Raw genomic sequence first — 10056 nt, 5'->3', positions numbered from 1 at the left:
CAGCTTCCTCCACTGCCGCCGCTCCTTGGAATCCGGCAGGAAGTCCGTGTGCGCCACCGCGGCATCCGGGCTCCAGGTGCCCAGCGGCAGGGAGCCCAGCGGCTGGCTGAGCAGCGGCAGAGAGGCTAGGGAGGCGCGGAAGTGCCGCATCAGACACGCCAACACACCGCTCAGAGTGGCCAGGTGGAGCACGTGAGGAGGCTGGGGGAGGGATGGGGATGGGAAGGGGGAGGGGCAGGAGGGGGGAAGACGAGGGGGGTGACTGCATGCGCCCGATCCATGGAGAGCGGGGGAAGAGAGCGCGGGGAGACGTGTCAAATACACGTCACAAAATTTCGCCGACAAAAAAGACAAATCTTTGTTCTCCGGAATGCAAGGGAATTAAGAGGGGTATTCAGCAAGAGAACCCCAAACTGCCCTTTCCCCCTTCTCACCTGCCCTTCCCCCCTCACACACATACATACACACACACGCACCTCGGCGCCCCCCGGGTCGCCGCTCAGCACGGGCGCCATGGAACACTTGTTGGCCGCCAGCCTCGCCACCACCTTGGCAAGGTCCTCATCAGGCAACACATACACCAGGCGCTTGGGCTCGCGGCCCTCCGCCGCCGCCTCCTCCCGCAGCCCCCGAATGGTGTGCGCATCCATCTCCGCCTCCGACATGGGGTTGGCGCCCGACGACACCGAGTGCCGCAGGCGGCGGAGTATGGAGATGAAGTCGGAGGCGGAGATGACTCCAGGGATGCAGCGGTCGACCGCGTCCCACAAGGGCGCGGAAGCAGTGCCCTGGGGGGAGGAGGAGGACGCGGGGGGGGGGGGGAAGGGGGAGGGGTAAGACTGGCGGACCACTGGCGAATGAAGCAAATACCCCAGAGAAACAGACGGATATAGTCCATGAGAAGGCAAATGTTGCATTTCAGGAATATCTACTGACCAGGGATGGAAGAGGTGTGTGTGTGTGTGCGTGAGGGGGGAAGGGGCCAGGCAAGGGGCTGAGTGTGAATGCCCACCAGCCGTACGACAGTCCTTTGTAGCTGACAAAGCAGCATTTGGAGTACTCAGCGAGTCCGCAGATAGTCCCAGGCGGGGGCCCAACCACCTCAACCACCAACCATCCCAAACTCAACCCCACCACTACCACCACACCAACAGCATCAGCTCCTTCTCCTTACCCCGCCCCCCTACTACTCCCCTACCTGCTCATGCAGCGCATGAAATGCCTGTCGTACAGGCAGGTCCAAATCCAGGACCACCACTTTCCCGCTCTCGGGTATGAGCTCGTAAGCCGTGTGCGCGTGGAGAAAGTCCGAGATCTTCTTGCGGGTGTACTCCTGACAACAACGACAACAACAACAGCATAGGAGGGGGGGGGAGAGAGGGGGAATACGAACCACCACGTGAACGAGTGAAGCTCATGCCAAGGAGGATATAGACTCTGATGCGGCTGGAGTACGGGGGTAGGTAGGCGAGGTAGGGGTGTGGGGGGGAAAGACGAACCACACACGATTGAAGCTGCTGCCAGGGCAAGAGTGTATCAAACGTGTGGGTGTGGGGGGGCAGGTGGGCGGGTGGGATGAATCATAATCGAAACAGTGGGATGATGATGGAGATGGAGGAGATGGAGGAGGTCCGGCTGCCGGTACTCGCAAGACACACAAGTGCACACCGGTGTCACAGCATGCTGTGCATGGAGACAGCAGGGGGCGGAAGAGTGGTTTTGCAAGGGATGGGGGGTGGTGGTGGTGGACATGGGGATGGTGGTGGGAAGGGAAAATAGACAGAGGTGGTGAATTCAAGGACGCACAGCTGGGGCGGAACCAAGTATGTAACGGCTACGGACGTGGAGGACAAACTGCTACCCATGGAGTCCCCCTTCTGCGTGCGTGTGCGTGTGTGTGTATGGGAGCCCCCGCGTAACACGAACCACTGGCGAATGCAGCAGTATAAACCCGAGGGGGGTACCCGGGGGAGGAGGGGGCCCGCATCCTTGAGCACAGGCTGCAGCTGTGTACAGCGTTCGGAGACGGCAGCTGTAGCAGCAACCGGCAGCGCTGGCTGCACTGCAAATATACGGGGCTGTGTCCGGGGGGGGGGGCCGGGTGGGCTGCAGACCACCCGCACCCCCACCCGCGGGCGACTGCGGGCCGCCCCCCGCTGCTGCTGCTGCTGCTGCTGCTGCTGCTGCAGGTGGCGCTGTGGTCGCCGTGGATAAATCCCCCGGTGGCGGTGGTGGTGGTGGTGGCGACGTCAGGACGACGCAGCTGCCCAAGGAAACCACATCACCTCCCCCTCCCCCTCCTCCCGCAGACGACAACGACAGCAATGGCGATAAGGAGCAGCAGCTGCGAAGGGCAGCGACTGATGCGCCCCACATCACCCCGAGACTGCCCCGCCACGTGCCGTAAAGAGGGAGGGACTCTGGGCGGTGTACGGCCTCCACAGCACCTGTGGCGGCGTTCTGTGTCGTGTATTGCCGTACGTCCATCCGGCAGTTCAGCAGAGCCGATTCACTGCAGCAGCTGCGGCGACGGCGGCAATGACGATAACGACGACGAAAGAAGAGCTGCGTGCTACCGCCCTGGCCCGAGCAGCCGCCGCCGCCGCCAACGCCACCGCCACATTGCCGCACCCCTGAGGCTGCCGCCATCGCTGTTACTACTACCAGCACTGCTGCTGCTGCTTAGGCATTGCCGTTGCGGCTACAGCTTCCACCGGTGCAGTGACCACTGCTACTGCCACTATACCGTTATGCGTTACTGTACGGCACTGCTGCTGCTGCCCCGCCCCTCCTCTCCGTAATGCCTTCGCGGCAGCTGATCGGCCAGTCTGCTGTGTGCTTTGCAAACATGACATACCGGCGGGCCCCGAAACCAAATCTCCCTCCCATTTCTCCCCTCCCCCCTTTCCCCTCAACACACATAGACAGCGGCTCCCCACACGGCACAGGCCCCCCTTTCCCCCCCACCTCCCACACTTACCGGCTCCTTCGGATTGTGGATTACGATGGGCGGCACAACCGCCTCCGTCCCCCCCATGTCTACGTCTCCTTGGTGCGGCACCCCCTGGAGCGGAATGACCACCTGCTGCCCGCACCCACCACCGCCACCACCACCACCAGCGGACAGGGCAGGCCCGAGTTGTAGGTGGGCGAGATGGGGGTGCTGAGCGAGGGACCCGACTGCCGGACCGCCTGCGAGAGCGGGTACCGCACCCACAACCAATGAGGGTGACTGCTGCTGCTGCTGAAGTTGTTGCTGATGATGATGTTGCTGTTGCTGCTGTTGTTGTTGTTGTTGCTGCTGTTGCTGCGACGCCACAGCTGCGGGCGATGCGCCCGTTGGAATGGTGTGAAGTTGCTGCAGGGTTTGGGCCGCCTGTGCGGCTGCTACCGCTTGAGCTGCTTGCAATGCAGCTGCCTGCTGTACGGCCAAATGCTGCTGCGGGTCGTACGATCCGGGGCTGGTGGGGTCGGGGGGAGGTACGAGGGAGGTACGAATATGGGGTGAGGGCCGGGGGGTTATGAAGAGTTTGTCAGTATGTGTGTAAGAGGGGGAATGCAGCGTAACGGGCTGTCGTCGGATGGGTTGGTGCCTGGTTCTTCGTGACAGGTCAAGATGGATGAAGATGCGACCCGAATCCTGGGTGGACTTGCTCGAGCAGTAAGAGCAGACGGGCGGGGAGTGCAAACTTTTAAATTTGGCAAGGCGGAGGGAGATTTGGGGAGACGAACCACAGACACGAGTGATGATGCTGATACTCGAGAGGGGGCGAAGAGAGGGGGAATGCAAATGTGGGTTGGTGGCAAGGGGGTGGCTGTTGCATGTCTGTGTGAGGAGGGGCTTGAGGCCTCCGATGTAGGCGGCTGGTGTGGGGCCGCAGGGTGGTGTGGGTTATGCCGAGTCGCTGTGGGGCAGGCAGGGCGGCAGGCTATCGTAGGGGAAAAGCGGCCCAGCTGGATCCCCAGGCTGTTTGCTGCGGCTTGCTACTGCTACTCCAAAAGGATGCGAACAGAAGGGCGGGAAAGTAGAGATGTGACCCAGATGCGATAAAAACCTGACGCCCGTGTAATGGCAAATGGTGAAAACTAACAAGCCGTGGGTAGTGGGGGTGAACGCAGCGGGGTAGGGGAGCGAGGCATAAGGACAAATTACGACCTATAAGGCGTCCCTTTTCTAATGTCAGAATGGACTGGAGGCAAAGAAAGCAATTCAAGATGGTAAATGGACGAGCCCCAGAGCACAATTGCCGACGAATTGAACTCGCGAAACCATCCCGGACCAAACCTGCATCTTACGTTGCTACAGGTGTCGGGGTAGGATCTATTCTCCGAACAAAGAGCCAGTTGTTGACGTTTCCTAAGGGGTCTGGCATAAACGGGGCAGTCTCGTCGTGCCGCCACTTGCCGTCTACAATGAACTTATACTGGTGGTACCTGCGGTGTGCCAGTGCATAGGCCCTCTTACTATGATCAAACTGCTGCCTGGCTCATGGGCTTAGAACAGCTGCAGGCCATTCCCCTCCCGACAAGGGCCACGCACCCGGGAGGCAGGTGAACAACTACGGCGAACACCCCAGGAGTACCGTCCACAGGAGCCATTGGAACTGTTTCGACCCAGCGCGTAAACGAGCCGCATAGGTGGACCTGCATGAGCGCAGGAGAACGAAATGGCGCGACGACTGGATGACAACTTCGCCGCACGCCGAAAATCAGGATTGCTTCTCGAATCCTTTACCTGACGTCCTCCGAAGCGCCATACAAATCGGGTCGGTACAAAGTAGCTCATTTGGGCGTCACTGCAGCAAGCCGCTCTCGGTCCGTCTCTTCCGCTGTAACGCGCCTCCCCTCATACTGACAGCTCCGCTACCCAACCAAGTAGGCAAAACTCATACAAAGGTCAGGCCCACGAGCCGGCTGGAGAGTCGACCCCCAGTCGCGGGAGGTCGTTTAATTGGCACCCCGAAAGGACTAAAGTTTCTAAAGTACACACGAGAAGATTGTAACGTTTGCTCGTATATAGTAACAATACTTTTGGGCCTGCACAGATTGCTGCAGCTGCAGCACCATGCTATGCAGCACGAAATTGATGCTGACATGGCATGATGTCTCTTCGGCCCATCCGGGTGCGCATTGGGAATACTCACAACAGCATATTCCGCTTAGGTATGATTATTGCATACAGCTCCCAAATTTCATGCACCTGGCTGCCACGTCGGCGCCTCGAGTCCGACTGTTGCGGCAGTTACCAACCCTTTATTGCAGTCGCGAAAATTTGCCACCAAAGCTTCATTTCACAACGAAGCCAGGTTCGACGAAAAGGGCGGCCATAGCTGCTCTTGCGGTTGCCACGCATTAGACCTGCCCTGGTACCGATGCTCCCCTGTTTTGGGAATCGAAGCAATCAGCCACGCAAGCGGAGCACTCGGCTGGTCAGGGGACGGGAAGGGGAACTGCAAACAAGTTCACCGGGGTTCACCAGAGGGTAATGCTCACGCTGAGTCGCGGCATGAATGTAACGGCCATAACGGTCAGGACGGATAACGGTCAGTGATGATCACGGCCGATGTGAACGGGGGAGAGGGGGTCACGGAGGCAGGGAGGGAAGGGATTAGGCCGGGGAGGGAAAGAACGGGTTCCGCCGCTGTACGAAGCCAGGAGATGAGCCCGAACAGCAAGGGACAGGTTTAGAAGGACAAAAACAAAACCCACGGGTGCGCACACACGTACGCGTGCACGTACTCTTGAACGGTATGCTTGTCTGTGTTAAACGGACCGGAATGGTCGGGTCAGTATGCGATTGTTACAGTGGATTGGATCCCGATCGGGTCGGGTCGGGGCTCAGTCAGGGGGCTAGCTAATTCATGGGCTGACAGACGGCGCCTTGATCTAAATCTGACGCGAGCATGACAGATCCGATTCGGCCATCAAGGCGGCCAGAAACGGCATACCTGCTGTTCACAGAGATATCTAAACGTACTGTGTTCTTCTCTCGTATCGTATTATCGTACCTCTGGCGTGCCCGCCGGTACTTTACTTTGCGGTACCGAAACCGCACCCCACGTTGCGTCACCACACCGAGGCCGGCGAGCGCACAACTCATAGTTGCACAGGAGGAGGAGAGGGCCGCCGTGAGGAAAGTGGCCTGTGCTGTTCCAATTCAAGTTTCATGTTGTCGTCCTTGCTGTTTGTCGTGCCGTTTAGAGATACTTGCGTGCGAATGTGTCTCGGCCGCTCGGTGTTCCCGCCCGGCTTGTAACTTTTTTGTCAAGTCACGTGCGGAGTGCACCCTGCTTCGCCGCATGGCTCAGAATTCGGCCGCCATGCCCTTTACAAGGGCACCGTGATTCATTCCTTTTTGTTGCTATAGCTGCGCCGTGCATCCATACGTATGATTGGTGTCACGGGCAGTTTCAAGATGTGTCCAAGGAAATATGCAGCAGCGCACTAGGATACCAATTTCCACTTGCTGTCTGTCAACTTATCCTGTTTCAGAGTTCTCACGACTTGTCCAGTGGTAGTTTCCGAACCCGCCAGAGTTCGATATTTTCCAACTGACAGAAGCACATTAATGCTGTGATGGCACCGAAGCAGTGGAAGTTCTTGAGCATCTCAAGCTATACGGATGGTAGGGCCTTACAGTTCCCAAGTTTATGGAGCTGCGGTAATAGTAGAAGCAGTCGACAAGCCGGCACCAATAGGTGCGTGGCAGCTGCGGGGTGCATCCATTCATTTCCCCACATGCATAGACCATACAACTTGGAGAACGCTGCGACTCAGGTGTAACTGTTGTGTTGCAGTATGAGCTGGCAGCCTTCTTTGGACTGGAAGTTAGCGTACGGCAAGGTCCAGAGTCCGTAACGGTAAACGGTATGGACGCGCTTCATAGATCATGGTATTCCATACGGTTTAATACTCCGATTCCTGGAACTCAGATTTTCTGTTTCTTTAATTTCACGTGTCGTGTCGGAGGAAACTGCTCTTCTGTTTCTAGCAGCACCTGGAAGGGATTTTCGGATAACCATTACAAGATGCCTCGCTTGGGTCTACGGCTGAATCCCATAACACTACTACTGGTGTTGATTGAGCTATTATGGCATGAAGGTTTGTATCGTGAGAGACGAAAAGTGTCCTCGGACTGTGACGGTTGGCCTGCGTTAGCATTTCCGGAAGGAAACAACAATTCGCAAAGCTCCCGGAGAAAATACAGTTTCCACCTTTTCCATGCCCCTCTGTAGCTGTGCAGATAAGGCAAAGCAACCTCTTGGCTTTTGGCGCCTTTGTTCCAGTGTTGTAAATTGGGCATGTCGAGGACGTTATTTTCACAGTTACATACCGCCAAACCTCCATGGGTACGCCGTTGCAGGTATTGCACTTCGTCTGCCTTCACTTTCATCCATGCGCAACCCCATAAGGCGGTTCGGCGATGTTGCAGTCGAGCCGGGCTCGATGCATTCCCAGCCCGACCGCGTATCGGCCGCCACCAAGGCAACGCTGGAGGGGCATCTTCGGCCATCAGCCGTCAAGAGGAGAGAATTTGCAGATGGCGACGACTCGAGCATCCGCAACCACTGGGCTCTGCTAGTAGCCGGGTCTGCGGGGTGAGCGGCTTCTTGACGCGCGGCAGATAGACCTCCTGATGCTTATTTAGTCTTCCTCAGCCCCTCGCCGTCGAGCCCCTGATGCAATGCATATAGCGCCCCCACAATCCTTGACAAGACCAAAACTCGTGCAACCTTTGATAATCTCACCTCCCAACCCCCTACTTGCGGAGATTTTTTTGAAAACCCGAAAACCGATTCACAAAGTCGCGCTCCGCTTTAAGTTGCTTGACTCCCCACTTGTGAACCTTCCCCCCTGTCTTTCCCCCTTCCCATTTTCCAACTGCCTCCGGACACCACCATCATCATCATCATCATCATCATCATCATCATCATCATCATCATCATCATCATCATCACCATCGTCATCACCATCATCATCATCATCATCATCACTATCTAAATCACTATCGTCGGGCAGGTGGCCCAACTACCGGCACCAGGCCGACGTGTGTCACGCCTACCAGGTGCTGCTGCGCGGGGGACTCAGACCCGCACACATAGTGGTCATGATGTACGACGACATAGCGTACGACACACAAAACCCATTCCCGGGGCAGGTGTTCAACTCTCCAGGTGCGGTGGGGCTGACTGCCGGTCGTCGTCGTTGCCCACGCGTTGTGGTGTACACATACCCAGAGGGGAAACCAAACAATATCTCCAATCGAAATAGTGCCGCTGCGGAAAGAATGAATCTAATGATGTACGGCGTCCAGGTGGGCCCGATGTGTACGACGGTGTACGGGTCGATTACCGCGGATCGGACGTCAACGCCGCCACCTTCCTGGCTGTGCTGGAGGGTAATGCCAGTGCCGTACCGCCGGGTAACGGCACCGGCCGGGTGATTGCCAGCGGGCCTTATGACCGCGTTTTCATGTTCTACAGCGACCACGGCTCCCCTGGAGTGCTGGGTATGCCCTCCGGTGAGTGCCCGGGGGGAGGAGTGAGAGGGGGAGTGGGGGGGAATACGAACCGCGTGAACGAGTGAAGCTGATGCCAAGGAGGATGTCGACTCTGATAAGCCAGAGAAGTACGTATGCAGTAACCAACCAGTCGCGGCTTGCGAAGGAGAAGAAGTCGTCTTCACGACGATGTTAGTAGCCATATGACGATAGCGAAGAACTACCTACCTACCTACCTACCTACCTAGCCGCCAACACTAAAATGTAAAGCGGAAGGAAAACGAACCGTAGTACTCTAAAGGGAGGGAGGGGGAAGGGGGAGGTAGTTGGTATTAGTTGGTTGCTTAGATCTGGTAGCTGGCTGCTGGGGAACTGCACCTCGTGCGTGTGGGTTGTGTGTGCTCTGCTTGAGGGGCGGGACCAGGCATTGCGAGAGGGGGGAATCGGGGTTGGGGTTTAGGGGGCTGGAGTCGGAGCCGGCGTCGCTGGTTGGTTGGTTGGTTGGGGGCCGTTGATTGATTGGTTGGTTGGGGGCCGTTGGTTGGTTGGTTAGTTGGGACCGTTGGCTGAATGCCAGTAGTCCCTCTAAGAAGTCTGCGCACCGCAGGCGCGACGCTGGCTATTTAGCAGGCTGAGGTCTCGTTCGTTACCGGAATCGACCTGACCAGGCAACCCAATGTGTGTATGCGTGTAGTGTATGTGCTCCTGTGTACGTGCCTTCTCCCTCCCTGACACCCCTCCCCCGGGCCCCCCCCGGCCTCCTTTCCCACACCTCTGCCTCGCATGTGCCCTTGCCGCTACTTCTGCTGCCTGGCCAGGTGAGTCCGAAGGGAGGTTCGAGCTTTTTCGGTATATCGCGTTGGCGTCGGTCGGCTAGCCGGACTAGGATAGTCGGGTCGGTCGGGTCGGTCGCGCGTTTTAGTTTGGGGGTTTGGGAGGAGCAGTTGCATATCACCATCTTTTTTATTACCAGCCAATCAGCTAGTTCTCCAGGCCAGCAGCAAACTTTATTCCAGCTTTACGACAGCAGTGCTTTACTACTTCTCCGCCGCCTTCACACCTACTTTTCTACACCTACTTTTTTACGGCTTGGCAATACTACTTTTTCTGCTTTTTTAGTCCTGGCGGCTTAGGTAGGTAGTTCTTCCGACATCATCTTCACTTCCTCATCCCGAGGTCGCGGTCTTCTTCACGGACGCCTTTCGGTCAGTTCTATGTCTGGTACACTCTTGCCCTGGCAGCAGCTTCACTCGTGTGTGGTTCGTCTTTCCCCCCGGCCTCCCCCCCCGGGGCCAACACCGTCCAGGCAGCTTCCTGTACGCGGACCAGCTGGTAGGGGCTTTGGTGAGGAAGTACGGCAGGGGGGGATACAAGGAGGCCGTACTGTACGTGGAGGTACGAGGAGCAGAGGGTGGGTTTTGCCTTGGGGACAAATATACTGTTAGCGTAGTCGTACACAACACACACACGCGCGCGCGCGCATGCGCGCACAATTAATCCCAAACCCGCCAACCCGCAGATCTATCCCCCTCGTCAACCCCCCAAAACCCTACCCG

The 10056-nt window shown here is 57.6% G+C and overlaps 3 protein-coding genes across 3 annotated transcripts in view; 2 read left to right on the top strand and 1 right to left on the bottom strand.

Moving 5' to 3' along the window:
• The window catches only part of VOLCADRAFT_63727 (uncharacterized protein), a gene marked incomplete at both ends in the record, with an annotated part of 5970 nt that extends 1184 nt beyond the window's left edge, over nucleotides 1–4786 (bottom strand). The window contains 7 exons of the mRNA XM_002953416.1: nucleotides 58–201; nucleotides 477–788; nucleotides 1199–1333; nucleotides 3315–3402; nucleotides 4297–4434; nucleotides 4541–4644; nucleotides 4736–4786. Coding sequence (XP_002953462.1) covers nucleotides 58–201; nucleotides 477–788; nucleotides 1199–1333; nucleotides 3315–3402; nucleotides 4297–4434; nucleotides 4541–4644; nucleotides 4736–4786 — 972 coding nt within the window. The remainder of the gene's footprint in view (nucleotides 1–57; nucleotides 202–476; nucleotides 789–1198; nucleotides 1334–3314; nucleotides 3403–4296; nucleotides 4435–4540; nucleotides 4645–4735) is intronic.
• Nucleotides 4787–7545: 2759 nt separating this feature from the next.
• On the top strand, nucleotides 7546–8173 carry vpeA (vacuolar processing enzyme; the record flags this gene model as incomplete). The annotated part of the gene is made up of 2 exons (XM_002953513.1): nucleotides 7546–7599; nucleotides 8012–8173. Coding segments are annotated over 2 exons (216 nt in total), but the record flags the coding sequence as incomplete, so codon positions are not given.
• On the top strand, nucleotides 8036–9895 carry VOLCADRAFT_45143 (uncharacterized protein; the record flags this gene model as incomplete). The annotated part of the gene is made up of 3 exons (XM_002953512.1): nucleotides 8036–8174; nucleotides 8315–8525; nucleotides 9811–9895. Coding segments are annotated over 3 exons (435 nt in total), but the record flags the coding sequence as incomplete, so codon positions are not given.
• Nucleotides 9896–10056: the final 161 nt, after the last annotated feature.

The sequence above is a fragment of the Volvox carteri genome, assembly GCF_000143455.1.
Source record: "Volvox carteri f. nagariensis unplaced genomic scaffold VOLCAscaffold_36, whole genome shotgun sequence".
Taxonomy (NCBI): domain Eukaryota; kingdom Viridiplantae; phylum Chlorophyta; class Chlorophyceae; order Chlamydomonadales; family Volvocaceae; genus Volvox; species Volvox carteri.
This window is presented reverse-complemented; position numbering and strand designations above follow the sequence as displayed.